General features: G+C 37.4%; 1 protein-coding gene across 8 annotated transcripts in view; it reads left to right on the top strand.

The window, feature by feature from the left end:
• Positions 1-22210, top strand: part of TBC1D2B (TBC1 domain family member 2B) — a 40680-nt gene extending 18470 nt beyond the window's left edge. The window contains exons 4-16 of one of the 8 annotated variants that reach the window (XR_012624899.1): positions 576-733; positions 1749-1975; positions 5443-5835; positions 7202-7312; positions 8438-8631; positions 9099-9593; positions 11482-11599; positions 12335-12520; positions 13847-13968; positions 16905-17140; positions 17474-17515; positions 20919-21067; positions 22127-22210. Coding sequence is in view for 4 of the 8 variants with exons in the window: in XM_074837730.1 (XP_074693831.1) it covers positions 576-733; positions 1749-1975; positions 5443-5835; positions 7202-7312; positions 8438-8631; positions 9099-9593; positions 11482-11599; positions 12335-12520; positions 13847-13968; positions 16905-17100 (2200 nt within the window). In the remaining 4 variants the exon portion in view is untranslated. Of the gene's footprint in view, positions 1-575; positions 734-1748; positions 1976-5442; positions 5836-7201; positions 7313-8437; positions 8632-9098; positions 9594-11481; positions 11600-12334; positions 12521-13846; positions 13969-16904; positions 20870-20918; positions 21068-22126 lie in introns of those variants that run through there. The other 7 variants (XR_012624900.1, XR_012624902.1, XR_012624901.1 and 4 more) reach the window with 7 other exon arrangements.
• The last annotated feature ends 254 nt before the right edge of the window (positions 22211-22464 follow it).

Raw genomic sequence — 22464 nt, forward strand, 5'->3', positions numbered from 1 at the left:
TATCTGGCTGGAATGTAGAGGTTGCCTCTGAAATGTTCTTGCAGGTAATTGACAAGGTTCCACCTTAGGAAAAAGAAACTGCTAAGGAGTCCATCATCTGCGATTCAGCTACAGCAGGTCTATTGGATGATCCCAAGTTTGATGTTAATCCAGAATATGAAACTATAACATGCATTTTGACTGCATGCTGTGCTGTTTAATGCTTGGCAGTTACTCTAAAATTCTAAACTACAAGAGCTGATCAATAAAGAGATGCTGCTTCTAAATCTTAATTTTGTTTTGTTTTTTTCCCCGCTGCCAAAACAAGGATAAAACAGAGGATGATGCAAAAGGCCATAGTGCTCTCCTAGATATTAATAACCTGTTAAAGTGAAATAATTCTTCTGTTCTTGAAACATAGCACTGTTGATAGCAGGTGCTATTTAGTAGGATATGCTTTGTTTGAGCTTTTATTTCATATTGATTTTGTCTGTGTTGGCACTGTTTCAACGGTAGTGGTTGTCTTGAAAATCCCTTCGTAAAAAGAATACAAAATGGAGAAATCTTTGTCACTTTTCGTGCCGTCTTTTTCACAGAAACTCAATGTCCTCTCTGAGAAAAGGAAATAACGAAAACCGCAAGAGCATATTTTATACCACCGAAGAGTGGGAATTGCTGGACCCAACCCCAAAAGACTTGGAGGACTCAATGGCACTGGAAGAAAAGAGGAAACACCTGGCAGAAGGAAGTAAAGGTAGAAGTGAGAGGAAGGAAGGGGAGCATATGCCTTACCTTCTTTAGTATAGTGTACTGTGTTATGTCTACCTCCAGGAAATAAGCAGAAGCTTATCTTTTCTTCACAAACCACATCCAGACCTCTCAAATTCTTTTTAAAAAAACTTAATTCCTTATGATGTCTTTGGAGTTACCTGCCATTCAGATACAATAGAATAAGTACCAAGCCTTGTTATCTACTGTTTCAGATTCCCTGAACATGTTACCATCTCTGGTTTTGTCACTTGAGTTGCAAAGTTACAGGATGAAGGAAAATGTTGAGGCTTTTGATTACTCAGTTAAGTGTTGCCCATTGAAGCAGAATTGCCTTTAGACTCTAAATTATGTATATACATGTTATATTGGCTTGCTTCTGAAATGGGGAAAAAAGTAGGGATGAATATGCAGTGATAGCTCATCTGTGCGTTGTAACTGGTTCTCACATTTGACCAGTGTCTGGAATAACCTTGTGAAGACATTTTTACAGCTCCTTAAGAGCGCTTTAACTGATATTCAAGTGATTTAATCTGTTAGAAAACATCCTTTTTTCTAAGAATACTCCCATGGTTATATAAATGGAGGTGAAACTTTACACTAAATGCCTCTTAAAAGAACAGTATGTTGTGATATCAGTGATGTTTTTGCTCTGATCACTTCTGAGCTGTTAATTACTTGAAGCAAAGTTTACTTTGCCATCGTTAGGGTTACCTTTTATTTTCTGTAATGAATTGTAAAGTTCTTTTCATGTCTTATTTCACAAGTATTAATTTATGAGCTAAATCTTTTATCTGGGAGGGAAGAAGACTTTGAGCTATATACTTTTCCCACCAAAGGAAGCGACTTGGAAAATGAGGCATGCTTAACACTATTGTATTGGGCTGTTTAAATGCTGCTGAAAGTCTGATTTTAATGAGCATATTTTTAAAAGGAAATCTGAATGCTTTGAAATGCCTTTTTACTAAGTGAACTGAACTAGAAGAAATTGTTTTATGCAGGACTGACTAGTTCAGCTTTTCCATTTGATTTTGGCCGCATTCCACACAAAACAAGGCGCCCGTTAAAAGACATGATTGGATCAAGCAAGAACCGGAACAGCAGTGACTCTTCTCCAACTGAGTGGTATTCTGGTAATGGCAACAAACTAGTCTCTGAGCTGCAACTGAAGTATCAAAGCCAGCAAGAGGAGTTGGAAAAGCTAAAGAAAGATCTTTTGAGCCAAAAGGTAATTAAGCCTTCAGGCAAAGTGCACTAAAGAGAACAGATCTGGCAGGTGATGGCGAGTTTACCCTTTATGGCCATCTAACTGCATTAAGAGCTGGTTGTTTGTTATAAAATAATGGTGCTAAATGAACCTTTGTTTACAAAAAGTCTTGAAACAGGAAGGGCCAAGTTTTACATCTGTTGAAGATTAGATTCCTGAACAAAACTTTCATTTGCGCAGTGTTCATTAACTTGGTTTATATATTTTCCTTATTCTCTGAAACTAGTTTTCTCAGTGTCTGCCAGGATCCTGGCAGATAATCACAACTTCTTTTGCCATTAGTACATGTAATTACTGAGGAACTTCTCCTTTTAAGTCCATTTTTTTGTTTGTTTTTTTCATTCCTTTAATTCTGGAGGATAGGGTTGGGGAATGAGGCTGACTTCTATCTTTTTTTTTTTTTTTTTTTAAACTAACTGCATCATCACAGTTTTGTAAATGATAGGCCGAACTGTAAGTCTGGTATGTAGTACTGCCCTCATACAGTGTTCACGCTTGTATGCCTTCATAATTCCAATTTATTAAATACCTTGGTTTTATCTAAAAGAATTTCTACTAATTTTAAGAAGAAATAATTTTTAGGTGTTATATGGAGCTTCTACTTTTGCTATTTGTATTTTCCATTGTGTGAGGTGATCAAAGGGAAATCAAAGAAGGAATGTGTGAGCCCCATATTTACACCCATTTAGGTATTATCTCTACTAGAAGTACATTTGTGCTTCTGAACCAGCCTCTGTGAGAAATCTCACACATCTAGTGCAATCTTGTGTTCACAGCTGCTTCTGTTTCAATAATGAGAAAAAGAAAAATGGTGTCTTAGGTAGCTAGAGATAATCTCACTCTTGGTACTGGGCTAGATTTAGAACTGTGATCAACGGCAGCAGCATACAAGTAGGATGTTTTCCTGACAACCTGGGTGATTTCCTCTCTTTAGAGAGTTGATAGGAACTGATAATCTGCTCTGCAGCCGCTGCTTGCAGGCAAGATCTATCATGCATGTCCCTGTTGTCTCTGATTCTCTGATAACTTAATGGCTATTGGCATGTATGTTATGTCTGGGGTTTGGTTTTTTTGATAAGTAGAATGGTCAGTTGTTGCTGAACTATGGCCATGAAATCATCCAGCTGTTTAGTAATTGTTAAAAGTGCAGTCCAGTATGTTGTGGTTTAACCCCCAGCCAGCAATTGAGCACCACACAGCTGCTTGCTCACACTCCCCCTGCCAGTGAGATGGGGGTGAGAATTAGGAAAAAACCAAAGTAAAACTCATGGGTTGAGATAAAGACAGTTTAACAGGACAGAAAAGGAAGGGAAAATAATAATAATAATAATATAATATACAAAACAAATGATGTACAATATAATTGCTCACCACCTGCTGATGGATGCCCAGCCAATTCCTGAGCCACAGGGCCCCCAGATAACTCCCCCCCCGCCCCATTTGTATACTGAACATGACATCACACGGTATGGCATAGCCCTTTGGCCAGCTGGGGTCGGCTGCCCTGGCTGCATCCCCTCCCAGCTTCTTGTGCACTCCCAGCCTCCACTGGCAGGGCAGCATGAGAAGCTGAAAAGTCCTCGACTTGATATAAACACCGCTCTGCAACAAGTAAAATATCAGTGTGTTATCAACATTATTCTCATCCTGAATCCAAAACACAGCACTATACCAGCTGCTAGGAAGAAAATTAACTTTGTTCCAGCCGAAACCGGGACACAGTAGCATTAAGATAATACCTGAAAAATGTCAAAGTACAGTGAAGGAAGGAAGAAGAAAATCTAGTTTCTCAAAACCTTTTCTTCAAGATCCAAGGGTTTCTTCCCAGACCTCTCTGAAGACTATAGCTTGATCTTTGACACTGTAGACCCAGCCCTTTCTTGTTCACTTTTTTTGTTGTGGGGAAACAAACCCAGTTCTGTTAGAGCTTTGCAACACTCAAAATCGGTGTCTCATTCTAGGCATATCTCTATGACTTGCAAAGTCTGTAAACTTTCAGATATATTATTGAACTCTCAAGTTCTCAGGAATTCCAAAAAAACAATTCCTATTTCTGTCTTTGTATTCTTAATTAGTGTCAGAGAGCTATTTAAAAAAATTAAAAATTAACAAATCTGAGTTCATTGACAAGTATTGACAAATTCTTCTAGGGTTGAACTGGCCTTCCCCAGTTCCACAGGGTTAAACCATTAACCAGACATGGCAAACAGCAAAGGTAATAATCCAGATTAGTGAGACTTGTAAGTGAGCAGTCTGCTGTTCTTGCTTTCCTGGTGTTTATTGTTGATCTGGAATATCTTCTTGTGCGTGGTTTTTCATTTTGGTGTGTGTTTTGGGTTTGTTGGATGGTTTTTGTTGTTGTGGTTTTTGTTGCATTTTGTTTGTTTGTTTTTTGTTGTTTTTTTTTTTTTTTTCACAGTTTGGCTTTCAAAGAGCTTCTGGTAGTAGCTAAGGCAAACTCTTCCTTTTACAGTATTTCTTTTCTTTTAAATTTCACTTTGACTAATTTGCGTGTAACAGCCTTCACTTCTTGTAGGATCTCATTCCAGCAAAGATTCAAGTAGGGTTTTACTTTCAGTGTATTTGCCTTAAAAATCAGTTTCTCTTATGTGTGTGTGCCCATGATTCCCCGAGTAAAAGACATAGGTATTTTGTGGAAGTCAATAAATGTTGTAATTGCCCTGGATCTATTCAAGCACATGAGCAAAGATAGTTCTCCTTTTTTAGTGTGAGAGAGTAGAAAATGAAAATGGTAGAATTGTTAGATGGATGTGTTTTCAAAAGTTCTAGTTCAGAGCCTTTGATTCTGTGGTCTTTGCAAAAAAGACAGTAACTCCTTCTCTCCCTTATGGTGAGTCAGTTAATTCCTTGGCTGATTCTGTGGCAAGATTTTCTAAACCACCCTCCAAAGACTTCCTTTTCAGCAAAGCAGCATGTATTTTTTTTTTTCTCTTGTCATTTTCTCTGCATCTGTTAGGAAAGAGAGCAATTAGTTATCTTTCCCTTTTCCATTCTGTAATGTTTACCTGTTGTTTTTTAGGTTTAAGCCCTCTTCCTATTTATCTTCTTACAACAGGGCTTCTTACAAGTAAGCCTTTTTTTAGTTTCCAAGTAACTGCTGGGCCACAGCTGTCAACTGCTCTTCCCAAATGTGTTGTAGCCTTTCTAGGCAGGATCCTTAGCTCAGTGAAAGATATTTAAGCCATCCATATAGGCCAGTCTTTGTAAGTTGTTAGCCTGCTAGAAATCTTGTCATGTGTTTCCTTTTTTCCTTAAAACACCACCATGAAGTCTTCTATAAGCTGATTGATGATTCACATGCAAAGCCCATTCCAAAGCTTTCTTTTGCTTGACATTAGATTTCTGAGTCATAACTTAGAAACTTAAAAATTCATTACAATCCTTTTTTTTTTTTCTTAAATTTTCAGGAACTTGTGCGACTTCTGCAGCAAACAGTCCGATCTTCCCAGTATGATAAGTATTTTGCAAGCCGTCTTTGTGAGGGGGTTCCCAAAGACAAATTAGAGCTGTTGCACCAAAAAGATGACCAGATTTTGGGTCTCAACAACCAGCTTGAAAAGTTAAATCTGGAAAAAGATAGTCTCCAGCAGGAGGTAAAGAATCTGAAATGTAAAGTTGGAGAACTCAATGAGCGGCTGGGTATGCTGATGGAGACTATTCAAGCTAAAGACGAAGTGATCATGAAACTCTCTCGTCAACTCAGCGAGTGTGAGGACAATACAGCCTCTCAAAGTGGAGCAGTGAATTCTTCTATGGTCACCTGTACTAATAAGGAACTACAGGAACTGGACAGACTAAAAGTAAGAGCAATGTCTCTGTCTTGATGGATAGGGGAATTTCTACTCCCTATAAAAACTACTTTCTAGTCTGCTATACTGTTTGAGGAGATCACTACAGCAGTTCTCCAAGATACTCATCAACTGAGGCTTTCTCTGCTTGGAATCTACACTTTGAACTGTTATGTGGCAATCTAAACAGGACTTTTATACTTTGAGCTGGTCTGTACATCTATAGTAGAGTGTCCCATACTTTCTGTTATTTAATCATTGGTGTGGAGGAGGAGTGATGTGAGAAATAATCAAAGGAACAGGAAAAAGTAAGGGTAAGAGGAAAATATAAGCATCATGGAAACCAACCAGAAAGCTTGCTGCTTTTTTTTGGTTTTTTTTTTTTTAAATATCAAAATTGAGGAAACAAAGAGTATGTGGAATGATAAAGGGAAGCTCCCAGGAGAAAAAGGGAGGGAGGAGTATAAGAACCTGTTTTACTAATGCTGCTCTTGATGTTATCAGAGTATGGTTTTTTTTTTCCCCCTAACCTACCTCAGGGAATGTGTCAGAAGTTCTTAACGGAGTTACTGCAGTTACCCAGTTTGCTCTAAACATGCTTTCTTGCCTTTGGATAAATACTATTTCCAAATTGATTAACATTCCAAGGGATTTGGAATACAAGCAAGTCATTTAAAATATGTATAAACATTCATAACTTTCTTTCCTAGATGTGAGCCTGGGAAATTTTAGAAAATTGAAATTAGAAATCAATGGTCTTAAGAGAAAGCAGACCAAAGCTTGTAGATGCTGTGGAGCATGGGAGTATTGTAATTGTTGGGAGGGTACCAACATTCCCTCATCCCACAACCTCAGGTTTCAGAGGTAATAATTGTAGCCTGGAGCTCAGTGGATTAGGCAAGGAAACTTATTGGTAAGGATTTTTATTTTTGTATGGAGGCAGACATCAAACTTGTAGTTTAAATGAGGACTGGTGAGGGTAACCAAAACTCAAGGGGCATTTTCCCCACCTTCTTGTATTGCATGTTACGTGTTTCTGGCTGATGTGCAGCACCATGACTTCTCTGATGTGTTCAGCGTGTGTGTTTCTGTTCTCCTTCCCGCAGCAGCAACAAGCTGCCTTCTGCCAGGAGTGTAGCACTGGGAGGGATGCACGTGAGGCATAGCACTGCCCAGTACACCTCTGTGCTCGTATTTGGCATGTGTGCTTGACTTATGTGAAGACTAAGAATACTACTTGATTTTATTCTGATATTTTTATTGATTAGATCCTGTTAGTAACTGCTTGTGCTGTATTCTAAGATATACTTTCTTGGTAGGCATTTGCTGTTTGTAAGATATTTTAATTAAAAATCCAGTTTGCTTTTTTTATCAACAGGACAATCTTCAGGGTTATAAGACCCAGAATAAATTTTTAAATAAGGAGATTTTGGAACTTTCTGCTCTACGAAGAAATGCAGAAGCAAGAGAGAGAGAATGGCAGGCAAAGGTCAGACTAACACAGCATGTTCTCATTTTGGCAATGTCTAAAGCAGTCTTCAAAAATTCAGTTGTAAATCTACACAGGAAATGTAACTGTGGAATGGAAATGGAACAGCTTAAATGTATTAGGTGTGATAGCTTAACAAAAAAAAATCCCCCCAAACCCAGTCCTTACAGGCTAATTTTTCTGAATGGATTATTGAAATAAGTAATTTACTTTAACATCGTGTTAACCAGTGGAACTTTTTTATAACGTATGAACATAGGCATGTGTATTTCTGAAACATTGTTTCCTTAGAATTAAGGCTGTAATAATTTTCTTGAAGTATTCAAAAGATAGGATGTGCAAGATGTTGCATGTCACTGAGTAGAGCTTTTTCCTGAGCATGAAGAATGACTATGGTGTGGTGAATGTGAAGTGTGTTTCTGTATAGATGAATTTGAGTGTAGAAAAGTTGCAGGTAAATAATGATGATTTCCATTGCCTGGGGCTAGGAAAAATGCACACATCCATAGCTAAAGCAAGACCTGAACCTGAAGCTATTGTTTGGTAGGGTTTGCTTTTGGGTTTTTTGGAAATGATGCACACAGGGGCCAGGTCTAAAATGCTGTATTTTCAGCATAGAGGTGTGTGTTTATAATTCTTACATGCTAACTCGTATCTTTAAAATGCCATTTAAGTTCTTTTTGTTCAAACATGCATAGACTAAAGCTGTTACTTTAGAAGCACAAAATGGTTGAGCTGTACTTCATACAATGTAATGATAATTAAAGCTTGCTCAGATTTTCCGCATGTAAAAATACATGTGGTAGAAAAATCTCTGGTCTACTCTTCTGCCTTAAAATACTTGCTGTAAAAACCCACAAGCATCTGAGGTTTCTTTCCCAAGTACTTTATGTACAGAATTTTACAGTAATGTAATAAAATGCATATATAATTTTTGTTTTTCGTGTATAAGGGTTGCTTTATGTTTTCTGGTGCTACAAAAAATGGGAAAGTAAAGCTGACTTCTTGACATACAGGTTTCTAAGCAACATAAACTAATAGAATAATACTGAATCGGATTTTAAAAGTAGTGTAGTACAGAGTAAGTTTCTGAAGACTTACAATATTAAATATTGTTTTCTGCAGTATACTAGCTTGGAAGCCAAACTCTGTCAGATAGAAAGTAAATATTTGATCTTGCTTCAAGAAATGAAAACTCCTGTTTGTTCTGAGGAGCAGAGTCCTGCTCGTGAGGTCATCACACAGTTACTGGAAGATGCCTTGAAAGCAGAAACTAGTGAACAACCAGAACAAGCATTTTTCAAACCACACCTGGTCAGGTAATTTGGTCCTATTAAAATAAACGTCTGTGTATCGTGGTCAGTGGGCCCAGTTCTAAACTGGCAAACAGACAGTGGAGATATATTTGCAGGATTTGGGTTTTTTAATGTATTTCCCTTTGTGAATAACAGTATCATGATGAAATAATTCTGGCTGTATAAATACATTTGTTGTTTTATTTATGATACAGTATAAAACTTAGACTCAAATGTTGCCATATAGCTGCTGAAGGTGAGCTAGTGAAGAGATGGGTTCATTAGAACTTGACCATATTATTAATTAAATCAATCTATGTAGTAATATATATATATATTGGAATATGGGCACAAACATAATTGTTAAAACTTGAAAACTGGGGGGACTGGCTTGAGGGGTATTTGAAGCAACTTTAGGATGGGAACTTGAGAGCTTCAAGGCTACTGAACACATTTTTAAGTCATTTTTCTTTTTTCCCCCTCCATTTCAGTGAATATGATATATATGGTTTTCAGACAGTCCCAGAGGATGATGATGAGGAGAAACTAGTAGCAAAATCACGAGCTTTGGACCTGAGATCACTTTCTCTCAGTGAGAATCGAGAGATCTCCACAGGAGTAAAATGGGAAAACTATCTTGCAAGCACAATGAATAGAGAGATGATGCGCTGTGTAGAACTAAAGAATCTTATTCGATCTGGAATTCCCCATGAACATCGTTCCAAGATATGGAAATGGTGTGTCAATCTCCATGTTAAAAAATTCAAGGACAGTACTATTCCTGGGTACTTCCAAACCTTGCTTCACAATGCTCTGGAAAAACAAAATCCTGCATCTAAACAAATTGAGTTGGATCTCTTGAGAACTTTGCCAAACAACAAACATTATTCCTCTCCAACATCAGAAGGGATCCAGAAGCTGCGAAATGTGCTGCTGGCATTTTCATGGAGAAATCCTGATATAGGATATTGCCAAGGGCTTAACAGGTAAGAATTTGCAAATCTTGAGTTTTAACTATGCAATGAAACATTTAATGAGCCCTTCAAATCATGTGTATAGCAACATGCTTTTGGACAGCAATTTGCCTTATAGATTGTATGTTCACAATTTATAATGTTTTAATAAACAAATAACTATCGCATTTTTTTTAAAACAATAAGAAAGCAGAAGACCTGGGTTGTGAAACCTGTAAAATCATCTTTGCAAAAGAACTGGAACTGGAATTAACCCATGTCAGAAATGGGCTACTCAAATGTAGTTTTACATTGTCTTCAGTTGTAGGGGATCTTTTTGCTTTTGTGTGCAAGAACTTGTTAGTCTCTTTACCTTTTTTAAACAAGCAGAAATAAATGCTTTAAAGCTTTTTGTACTGTTAAGGCCACACATTTCAGCATTTCCCTCAGGATGTCTTCACTCAGAACTGCAGTAATCAATTTAAGGATGATTCTCATGTTACAGTACTGAGAAAATATTGAAGTCATTGCGATTGGCATTTGCCAAAATAGTTTTGGTACTTTGAGATCTGTAGTAAAGCAAGGTGTTATTTGAAGCAGGTGTGTTAGTCTTAAGAGCCTGCCTCATCCCCCTGATATATTACTATAGATGTCAATTTGTGCACTAATTTAGGTACTAGAATAGGGTAAAATACTTTTGAACTAGAGCAGCTTTATCATTTGAAACTGCACTGAAGAAGTAGAAGAATAGAGGCAGTGAATAATGTAGTAGTGAGGTGGTGGTGGTAGCAATAGTAGAGGTAGTGAATAATGTAGTAATAAGAAGTATTCTTTTCCTGAGTATTCATCACTAGTGGTTATGTTCTGTAGGTAAATCATACATTAATATTGTCACTGGCAACAAGACATGTCTGAAGAAACATAGCTGTTGCAATCTTGGAGCAACCTATCTCTGGTGACTAGAAGGTGTTAGAAATGCTTTTGCTAAATTTGAAATTTCTGTGCAGCATTATCTTCTCCTTGGGCATTTCTGGTTTTACTGTAAATAATTCTGCATTTGGATATACCTGCAGAAGTTAAAAGCAAATTAGATACTTATTCCATGTTTTAATCCTTTCGAACTTTTAAAGTGGGATCACCTTATTAAGCTGTGTAACATCAGAAGCAGTTCATGTTGTTACAGCTCCTCTTGCATACAGAAATAAAACAAGTTTACCTGGAAGAATATATTGGAGGTAACCTTTCATAGTCAAACAGCTATCAGTAATGTGAATTCATTCTTGTTTTTTTTCTTTCATAATGCTCATTGGAAACAGGAAAACCAGGAATGCTGCTGCTGTTTGGTGTTTTGATGTTTTTTTTTTCTACTTCAAGAAATTCTTAGAACAAGTTTAGTCTTTGAAAATTTTAGGGCTTTTTCTTTTCCTTAGAAGACAATGGTAGATAAAGAAGAAAGTGTTACTTATATTTATCTTAATGGATATAAACTTGCTAGAAAGGATTTTTTCTAAACTTAGAAGAAATTTGTGTGAAATGCAAGAACTATCTGTTCTCTTTCCTATTCAGTAATGAAAGACAGAAGTCTGGGAATCAGAGTAGTATATTTAGGCCTTGGAAACTTCTAATTATTTTGCCCTAGTTCCTGGAAAAATGGCTTCCAGCAAATCACTTTATTGCCTTTCTCTGTTTTCTCATTTAACTGAATAAAAATACTTGGCATGGCTGAGAAGGCATCTTACTGCCCCATCTTAAACCTCATTAACAATTTTGCTGTTTAGTGCTCTTGTGTTAATATATTTATCTCTGCTGAACAGAAACATGTATGCAAAGTTGTATGAAAACATGTATGAAAAGAAAAATGTATTGTTCTTAATACATTTAGTGATAATAATCTTTTTCTCCAAATAAACCCTGTTTTCAGATTGGTAGCGATTGCACTTCTGTACTTGGAACAGGAAGATGCTTTTTGGTGTCTAGTAACAATAGTGGAAGTTTTCATGCCTCGTGATTATTATACTAAGACACTGCTAGGATCTCAGGTATGTGCTCCGCCAAAATAAAGCCTGGTCCTGTAAACTGCAACCGGTCAAACTTTCGTGAAAAACTGTCTGATAGCCTTTCTGGGGGATGTGTTGAGTTGACAGAGGTGAGTTCCAGGCACCAGGGCTCTTGTTTGGACAAGGACTCCGAGTATAACACTGAAATACAAGTTTAGTGACCTTCTTGGAGCTCCAGTCATTAACCCCTCTTCTGATTATTAGCTTCGCACCATTGACTGAGCTTATTTATCATTTTTTTTCCTCAAAACTGGGGGGGGCGGGGCAGTTATGGGCTCTCTGGGAGCATGGGGGTGAGAATGTGTTTTGCATTACTGAGAACAGTATATGCTGTAGCACTCCTCTGCTTCCAGGTGATGCTCTGTTAGGTGCTGCCTCCTCCCTCCAAGTCTTCCCCCGGTTTGTCCTCTGCTCTGGTTCTCTTGCAGGAGTGCAGTGCTAGGGAGCTGTAGTAGGAACACAACCACTGCGTGTGAGGAACCCTGTGAGGCTGAGGGTGCACTGAGAAACAAAAGGTTGTGTCAGCAAGGGTGGTGTGCATTGGGGTTGCCACATATGTTTTGGGTGGATATAGCTTAGAAGTGTTAACTTAGACAGTCCTAGGTTTCCTGGTTAGCTCTTGAAAAACTCGCACTTACAGATTGGCAAAGCCCTACTTTGAATGACCTATGTGTTGGAAATTTAAGAGCAATAATGTCTTATTTGTCATCTCTTTAGGTTGATCAGCGAGTATTCAAGGATTTAATGAGTGAGAAGCTTCCACGACTGCATGCTCATTTTGAACAATATAAAGTTGACTATACTCTTATAACTTTCAACTGGTTTCTTGTGGTATTTGTGGACAGTGTGGTTAGCGACATCCTCTTTAAAATCTGGGACTCCTTCCTATATGAGGGACCAAAGGTGAACTGAATGAGCTGTGTTTTTTCAGTTGTTACCTGGTAACAAAATACTATGGTGTAACTGAGTGCAAGGTGGAGAAAGATCTCAAGAATCCTGTCAGTTAAAATCACTGGTAGGAAAAAAAGGGAGGAAATGTGCATAAATAACCAGTCAAAACATTTTCCATTTTATCTGTGTTCTACAAGTTAAAAGATTGAGTTACATGGAAGAGTTCTAAATGCTAAGTATTTTCCTTTCACCACCTTTTTTCTTACCTTTAAAAAATAAAGCCATAGGCAGTGCTGTTTACTCCTATGTGCAGCTGTCAATCAGTGTTAAGTAATTATATCAGAATGAGAGCTGCTCTTGTAAAGAAGAAAGCTTAAGTGAAGGAGGCAGAATTTGAAGTATTGAGAAGATATAAAAATTAGTTGTAACAAAGTGCTAATGTTTAGCTTGTCTCTGCAGCAACTTTGTTTTACTTCTGCAGAGGTTTAAAGTACAACTGACAAACAATGATGATCTGGGCTCCTATCTCAAAGTAAGGGATGGGGTGAAAGAATTTTCGTTTGTTTCATACTTATTGAATTGCAGTGAAATAAACTTGGTGCAGGAAAAAGTCTTTGGATTCAAACACAATAATAACACTAAAGCAGATGTTGTAGGCATTTACAAAGAACAGGAGAGTTATAAGTAGACAAAAACTGCATTAGTTAGATTTCTTGTTGGCGTCATCTGAGAACTCTAACACAGAGTGATATTTTGGTTGTGTGCTCGTTGAAATCCGTTTTAAGCATCATGGTATTTAATGAAGGCAGCCAGGTACAGACTGACAAAGTTCAGAATTTACTGAAGCCTTTTCAGAACAAAGGGAAATAATGCTTCTTTCAGCTCATGCCAAAGCTTATTGACAAACTGGTATCACAGATTCCTTTTGGCATCAGTCCCCCAGTGTGTTGGGAAAATTCAAGGCATTGGAAAAAATTCTGTTTAAAAAAACCCCACCAAACTTAAAGTAACGTAATAAATGCATTCAACAGGCCCAGCAGTCTTTGTTATAGAATTGAATTAGGATCTTAAAATTCAAAGAATTTGTATGCTATAAACCCAGTTTTGGGTTCTATCCGGATGGAACCACAGAACACCTTGTCTTGGTTACAGGTCACAAGAGAAGTTTTGGCAGCTTTTGGAAATGGGAGATGGGGCAGGGAGTGGCAGGGAAGGGAGATAGAGGTGTGATTAGATAGCTCAAATGCAGTTTTTCCTTTGAGTTTATAATAGATGATAATGAGAATCAGGGCATTCTGTTCTTATAAAGAACCAAACATTGTATGTGTTTTTTATCAGGTAATATTCCGATTTGCCCTGGCGCTTTTTAAATACAAAGAGGAGGAGATCTTAAAACTGCAAGATTCGATGTCGATTTTCAAGTACCTTCGATATTTCACACGCACTATACTTGATGCTAGGTGGGTAACTCAAACTTGCGTATGATTGAAAGACTTGTAACTGAGCATGGAAGAAGGCTGTCGTGTTTGGTTTTTTTTAATCCAGATTTTAATCTAGATATAAAGCAACTACAGATGAAACTAACTACTAAGATTTCTCATGAGTAGTTTTATCTAGTGGAGACAGAAGTATTAAGTGATGAATTCTTAATTGAAATTTTTATGGTAGAGATTACTTTTCCAGGTTGGTCTTGTTTAGCCGTTGTATCATAATAGCAATACTTAAGAGTTTCAACCATAGGCGAAGTGTCCCCCTGCACTGTGGATACAACTTACATTATAAAATGTTTTATGATTAAAAAACCCATGTCCTGGCTCAAGTATTAAAAATGTGAGCTATGACCCACTAGGTTTAGATCTCTTATGCTTCATTAATGCATAGGCTAATGCCATGTAACTCCAGTTGATTTTCAGTTATAGTTTGTAGCAGAGAATAAATAAAAATTAGATACTCTTCTGTTCTGCAGTCCATGCGTAGGAATTACAGTTTGTAAATTGGGGTCTAATTTTGTTTAGGTTCATAGTTTCAAGACTGTAGAGCAGCAGATTAATCTGAAAAAGAAAAGTCATATTGTGAATGGTTTAATGTCTGAAAATGTTTTGCACAGATATTGAAACTCACTGACTTTGAGTACAAAATCATATGTTGGAATCAGATGTGTTTGTTTTTATCATAATAAATTCCATATGAATTTTTGCTTATACTTTGGCTCCTGCTGCAAGAGCTATTTGTTATTTTTACTTCCTGTGTTTCAGTTTTGACTGGAGAGAAGTTAAAACTGAATAATCTTACTCTGTGCTTAAGAAGAATTGCTGGGACTAATGCAGGGAGAATGTTCTGCAACTGATTTAAATGATAAAAGTCTTGATAACAGATGTTGTTTCCTCTGCTGAAACCTCTCCAAAAACTCTTGAGGGGGAGTTGCGTGGTGCTTTGTATTTTAGCATTCCCCCCTTCAATTTGAAAAATGCTGGACGGTGGTTGTACTCAGCTGTTTATGACCAAAATAAATGCTGACTCTGATTCCAAATCTGGAGGTGACAGAGAAGTATGTACTTAACAGAAAACAATAAATAGAACAAACCTGTAGATATTTTATAATTGATAAATAGGCTATTTTATAGCTTATAGTCAAATGTGTAATATGTAGTACCAGTAGTACCACAGCAGTATCACCAGAAACTAAAGATTGCAAAAGAAGGGGGGGGAGGGGAATTTAAAAAAAAAAATCTTTTTGCTCTTACCTAATTTGAACAAATTTTTCATATTTAATTGGAGCTGCAGATTTGCCTTTCCCTTCCTTTTCCAATTATGTAACAGAAATATCTTGGCTCTCCTGACTAAACTTTCTGGTGCTGAAATAACCTATTTTAAAGAGTTCTAATATTGCTGGAAGAAATCTCATTTTCGTGTTAACAGAATGAGCTAATTGGGTATCTTTGGCAGATGGTGAGTTCAGGTGAGGACAGAATTCAGCGCATCAAGGACGTTTACAATACAAATACACTCTGTGCTGGTCTGGAAATCTGTTTTCTTAGGACTATTAGGTCAGAGTTGAAAGTAGTGGTGTAGTGCCACCTAGGGGATATGAATTTGCCTGCTAGAACTGATAAGGCATGGTTCAAACTACCTGCTTTCTTAGTCTACCATTTTTGTACAAGTTTTATAGCATCAAAATTTAAACAATACAAAAGCATGTAGAATGTGCCCTTCCTGCTGTGGACAAAAGGTTGTAATCTTGTGGAGGAAAAATGCAGAAAGATTATTTTTGTAGACTTGATGGACATCCTGAACGGGTTAGAAAACTACTTGGCACAAAATTTCTAAGTTTAAGCTCCCTAGAGGAGAAAACTCTCTACAGACATGTGTATAGTTATACTCTAGTTTATAGGATGTCATAATTATGTTTGTCTACAGATGAAAGTTGTGTTCCATAGCATTTGTGCACAGGTAGAGAAGCTGCTGGAATATATTCTGTTTATAAATAGCTGGAAATAGTTCTTGTTCACTCAAAAATACAAACCTAGGGAGAGCTTAGTCTCAAATAAAGTGTCCAAATAAATTTTCTAAATATTTGGGTTCATCTGATAATTAAGCTAGAATAAGTTGAATTCTGGTTCCCCTTTTTCCCTTAGTAAATCATGAGATGTTTTAGCTATAGGTCAACAGTGATGATGCAGTTAACTCTGTCTTTGGACTGATTAGGCAGATCAGTTATTAGTTTTGCTGTGACTGATGGTATGATGCAGCATGATGCTGGAAGGGTGATGGATACTCTTGTGGGGCTTTGCTATGTGATCTGATGAGCTTGAGTTGACACTGGCTCAGCCATCTCTGAGAATCTGCTGGCTGGAGCAGAGCTTTCCCACTGTGTCATCAAGTTTGGTTTATACATGTTTTGTGTTATTGTTGTCTGTATTTGTATTATCCCAGGCTTTATCTAGCCTCTTACATTTCATTATCTTGGATAACTTGGGAGCTGACTGTCCTGGGATTGGATGAGTTTCAGTGAGTTATATGGAGGAAGTTACCCAACCTATAATGGGGTAACTGGATGTACCAAGTATTCAGCCTAGCCAGTGAAGCTCTGATCAGCCAAGCTTACATCTTCTGTTCAGTATTGTCAAGGCTGTAATCACTACAGCATTATACAGAGTTTGCTGGTGGCTTTGCAAACTGTTGAGCATTTGAGAACACTTTTATCACTTGAAATAACTTTAAAGGTGAGTGTTTTATGGAGCTTTCTTGCAATAGTGATAACATGAGAGACCTGTCAGGTATGTGATGGAGACCAGAGGTATCAGCCATATACTAAATACTGATAGGGACGAAGTTCAAAACTGATTTTTAAAAATATAAACGAATGATGGTCTTGTAACACTGTGTAATCTTCCAGGAAACTGACTGCTATTGCTTTTGGGGACCTGAATCCTTTTCCATTACGTCAGATCAGGAACCGGAGGACTTATCACCTGGAGAAAGTGCGTCTTGAACTAACTGAACTAGAAGCCATTCGTGAGGATTTCCTGCGTGAACGAGAGACGTGTGTAGAAAAGAGAGACCTTATTAGTGATGATGAGGAGGATAGTTGAAACTACTCCGCATAAACTTTTCTTTGGGATCATGACCAAAGTGAGTTAACCTCCAAAACACTTTATTAATCCTGTCAAACAGAATGTAAACTAGTTGCTTTTGGAAATATGCAGGACAGATTTCCAAACCCCAGCACTTTCAGAAATATTGCTTTGTATGGAGGCCAAACACTTCTGTTTACATTTATGTTCATGGAATTGTATGTAGAGCACTTAATATCTGTCTCAGTCAATCAGCTGAATTGCCAGTTGTTTCCCCGCACTACACTGTTAGTGCCTGTATGTGAAACAGTAGTAAGAAAAGTCCACGCTCTGTTTACTATACATTCATTGCCATTCTGCATTTTTTTGATATAATCATGTTTTTTTGTAGTGCACGTTGAATGTGGGAGGACATCGTATCTTTTGGTTTCAGGTTGGTTCAATAAATGGCTTTCATCATGTCCTTGAATAAACTAGCCGTTCTTGAGGTCACAGGCTAGGAAAGCATGGAATAAAGCATAGAAAGAACTTTTACATTCCTTTGTCTTTTCCTGAAGCGACATGAAATGGATCATCAGACAGAACACTTGAATATATGTACTTAAAGTAAAGGTAAAATAAGTACATATTTGTCACTGAACATTCATTGTATACTGAAACAGTGATATCAAACATCATTTATGCTTTTTTGGGCAGCTATGTTGATAAAGAATCGCATTAAGACAAAGGGGGTTTATAGATCAAATTTTGTTTAGTAAATTTTATTTCTATTCACTCTTTTGATTGCAATGTCTCAAAGCCACAACCAAAATCCAGCTGTTATGGAAGAAGAATGGGGCTTGTCACAGGAGTACCATGTTTTACTAGTTAATTAGTTGTGTATCTGTTGAAGGTTTTTGGTTTTTTTTTTTTTTTAAATTTAATGCTTCTTCCTATTTAGGGCTTAAAATAAGATGAAGTCTTGATCTTTAAGAAGAAATATAGCCTTGTTTTTGCATGAATGTATAACTATTGTACAATAGCAGTAGTGATAGGATTCCTAAAACAAATATTTATCAATCAATCAAAGGAGCCTAAAGGTCACAGCATGCACACAGAAATTCAAGATCCTTTTCCAGCACAAAAATTGAATATTCTCTTAACGTGCTCAGCTTTGCTGTGAGTGTTGCATGCCCATCCTACAAGACAGCTGTAAGGAAACATTTGGGGTGTTTAACTGTAGTGTTTCTGACTACGGAAGTGTGACTGGAGGCCATTCTTTCTCATTTGATGACTAGCAGTGCTCTTAAACGGTTCTGAGGATGAGGAAGGCTTCGTTCTTGCTGGCTCTTCTCTGGACTTTTGCAGTGTTCTTCCTTGAGTTTTCTGGATCTTCAGTGTGTTGGGCTGACTTAAACATTGTGTCTGGATGTGTCATGATAAAACTAGCATTCGGCTACTAGGCAGCACATCACTTGGCTCTGGGGAAGTGGTTAATTGACAAAAACCAAAACTGGTGGTCGGGAACGGTCAAGTGCATCCAGCTTCTACTTTGTGTGTTTTCTTTTGGTTTTCTGAGAACAAGTAGGACTTCTTTATTGGCTACACTCATGTAATTGTTTTAGAAAACTTAAGTGTGTGCAGGGAGACTGCTTCTGTTTCACAGCACTTTTTTCTGAGAATGTATTTGTAGCCTTCTCTAAATAAGCATATTATCAGTCAATTTATCTGGAAGGGAAACATTTAATCAGTGGTGAATGTTGTAACTTACAGGACTACTTTTGATATAAAATGTATGCTTCTTATATGACATATAATTTTTAATTAGCCAACAAATCCTTGCCAATGAGGGACACATGGTATGATCATCTTGATTTGTATGTTATTTGTCTTCTAAAATATCCCCTACCTATTGTAAGCAGTAGTTTGGGCTTTTTTTATTCCCTAGTTACTCTTGTTTGTGTACTTGAGTTTATTAGGCAGGTTTTTCATATTATTGCATGTACTGTATTCTTTTTTTTTTTTTTTTTACTTACAATCAGTGTTTGAATATAAAAATGGGACCAGGTTTTCTAATTTTCTAGTTACGCTGTCTTGGTTTTGAAAGAGCTGGTCTCTAAATCAATCTGTAATGTCCACTTTTTAAAAATCTTTTTTCAAGTGTTAAATGAAATCTTTCTAAGCTGAAGATCTTCCTTCCAGTGTCAACGGTTGAAATGTTAAGATGAAGAATTTAGAAGTATGTACCTACCCTATTCCTAGAAGTCTGTTATTCCTTGGTTTTGAGTCCTCACTATGAACTAGTCCTATGACTTCAGATGTTTTCAGACTGATTTCATTGAAGTCTGTAGGTTGTGAAGATAAAACTAACTTTAGGGCAACTGTTCAGGAAGTTGTCTGGTGGACAAAACATGACCTGTGATGTTACAGGACCATTTCTTTTTTTTTTTTTTTTTTTCAGTCGTGCTGATGGTTAAATTAGTGTGTGTATGTGTTGCTGTGTTTCATTATGTAAGTTGTTACCCAGCTGTACAGTAAAGCTAAGTAGCTCTGTTTCTTATGCCACTATGTGAACCTAATACATGAATATTAGGAAGCTTATGGAAATTGTGTTGTCTCTGGGTTATTTTGTTAGCTAGCAAAAATGAAATGAGTTGATGGTGTTATGCTCACGTTCCCAGCGAACTGTTGCCTTCATTTTATTAAGCATTGTTACTGATGCCTTAGTTAAAAGGTCAAAAAATTGCAGACACATCTAACCTCTGACCACTAGAAGTCTGCATAGAACAAAAAATGAGATGCATGTAGCAGGAAGCAATGGCAGGGGAAGCTTGCCTTGCTTTTGCAAATGTCTTTGGGTGACTCAGTTTTCTAGTGGTGTTTACTCTGGTAACTTTGAAGAGTATTGACTAGTTAGGGACATGCAAGATACACAGGCAGCATTTAAACCCAGTGAAACCAAGCAAAAATACAGTGTGACTCAGTGGCCTGCAAAAACTGAACTAGTGTTTGTATCTAGGGGTAAACTTCTGAAATAGCGTGTGAGGATTTAACATTCATGCCAGTCCACTTAGTAGAAAAGTGACCTGTTAATGCAAATAAAGATTACTAAGACTATTTTTTAACTTCGAGGACATGCACATATGTGCAAAAGAGTTCCTTATGCCTGGTTCCCGATATATGTGATGTAAACCAAACCACTAAGTTGCATCTTGGAGAGTATTCCTCTGTTTTCATACTCGTATGCATGGTTTCCCAGTGAAACTTCTGGTTACTTGTTTAAAACATTCTGTTCTGTTAAATAGACAAAAAATTGGTGCACTACATGTTTAGCTATTAAAACTGCACAGTATTTCAGCTTTACCTGTACATCTGTACAGATAGTGTTATTATCCAGTGTTATCAGATTGTTTGGTGTTTTTTTTGCCAGCTATGTAATCAATAAAAAGGAATTTTTGTTGCCCTTCAGGTGTCTTCTGTGAGAGATTCTCCCCTTCCCCTCAGTCTTTGTAAACATGGTAAGATACTTCAGCAGAAAGGGAAAGATTTTTTTTTTTTCTTCCTTAAGACATCAGGAATGAATGAGTGGTCTTAAATTTGACAGAGTTGTATGTTCAGTCATGCTTAACTGAGAAATGGAAAATTAATCAATTTCATGAAATTGTGTAGCTGTTTAAGTGAATGTTCCCTTAAGTGCCATGTTAGAAATCAGCAATATGCGGTACAAGAAATTTGAATCACAAAACGTAAGTGATGTTATTTTCATAAAGATTGATGTAAAGAAAAAAATAAATTGTTTATTACTTTACAGCTTGCTCTGGTTTGTTTTTTGTTGTTTTTTTTTTTTTTCATAACAGATGGAAATAACTGCAGGTGCCATCAGGATGAACCAGTAGTAAAGCTGGTGATTTTATGTGATACTGTGATTTGAGAGAGTCTCTATAGAGGAACATACTTGCAAATTTGGCTTTGAAGCATGAAGATGTGAACTATAGACATGTTGCATGTAGGTGATGCTGACTGGGTAAACTTGTGATTGGTGTCCTTAGTTTCTTGGGAGAGGAGATCAAATTTGCATGAGTGTTCAGAGGGAACAGACTTCTTATGCAACGTATGTATTTGTATATCTCCTGACACCACAAGCCTCTTTAGCAGGCTTGGGCACTGATGTTCTGCTAAAGCCTTTGGTAGCCAAGTGCATAATTTCAGCTGCTTTGAAAATTTGAAGAACTACTGAATTAATTTGGAAATCTAGCCTCAACATCTGTCTGTCAGATATGATCTTTGCATTTTGGAGTTACCTTGATTCGCTTAAAGAGGCTATCAAGTATCTCAGCTACTTCAGATATAAAACTTAACAACTAAATATTTGTGAGGGAGGAAAAATAAGAGCTAGATCACTTTAATTGCACATCCAAGCAGATCTTTTATAGTAGAGGTGAATAGTGCACAGTTCCTGTCTTCTGGCTCTGCTGCAGGATGGCAAGCTGTTAAGAGTAGATATTGGCACAGTTGGAAATCTGTTCAAAGGGGTTGCAAAACAGGATAGAGAGCAGCAGTTGAGGCAGAACATGACTATGGCCTAAGGACCTCCTGTCCTGTATACTGAAAACTTAATTTGAAGAAATAAACAGAAAATTCTGGGAAGAGAGTGCATAGGGAGCAATGTCCTCACTTGGACACTTGACATACTTAGTTTGGGTAGGTTGTGTTGCCCTAGCAGCTGCTGGGGCCTGTTAAAGAACAGCTGAAGCTCCTGTTTCCTCCTTGGGACTGAGCTTGAGCCATCTGTTCCCAGTGGAACTGCAACAAGGATGCGAGTGTGGCTGATGCATATAGCTGATGTATGTCATTAATGTGTTTCTCGGGAATAACGTATTTAATTTGGAGAGGACAAATGCAGCTTGCCTACTCTGAACTGAGACCAAATACCTGCAGAGTCTCACTCTGTTCTGGGTGCTTCAGAGATTCAGGGAACACACTGAAGTCTGCTGGTATTACAATATATCAGGTGTTCATTCTGCAGGGTTCTCAGAAGTGCTAAACATAGCTTCCTTATCTGCAGCTCCTTGACCTCACTGGAAGCAGAGTCCACGTAGTGCTGAAGCTTTAAGAATTCCCACACATGAAGTATATTCGCTCAGATAATGCAAAGGAAGGGTGTGCTCTGCCTTGGAAGTTTCCCCCCTGGAAAAGAAGGTAAAAGGTTCAATCACAAGGAAGTTAGTAGAGTGGTATTTTTATCATGATACTATGCTGTGAAAGCCATACTTCTCTACAGTTATACCCATCTACAGTGCTAGCTTTTCAGAGGAGTAGACTAGAGAGCAAAACTCCCGACTATATACTGAATGCGATATTAAAAATTCAAATAGTTATTAAATAAGAAAACTATGTATTCTC

The sequence above is a fragment of the Strix aluco genome, chromosome 12 (genome assembly GCF_031877795.1).
Source record: "Strix aluco isolate bStrAlu1 chromosome 12, bStrAlu1.hap1, whole genome shotgun sequence".
Classification (NCBI taxonomy): domain Eukaryota; kingdom Metazoa; phylum Chordata; class Aves; order Strigiformes; family Strigidae; genus Strix; species Strix aluco.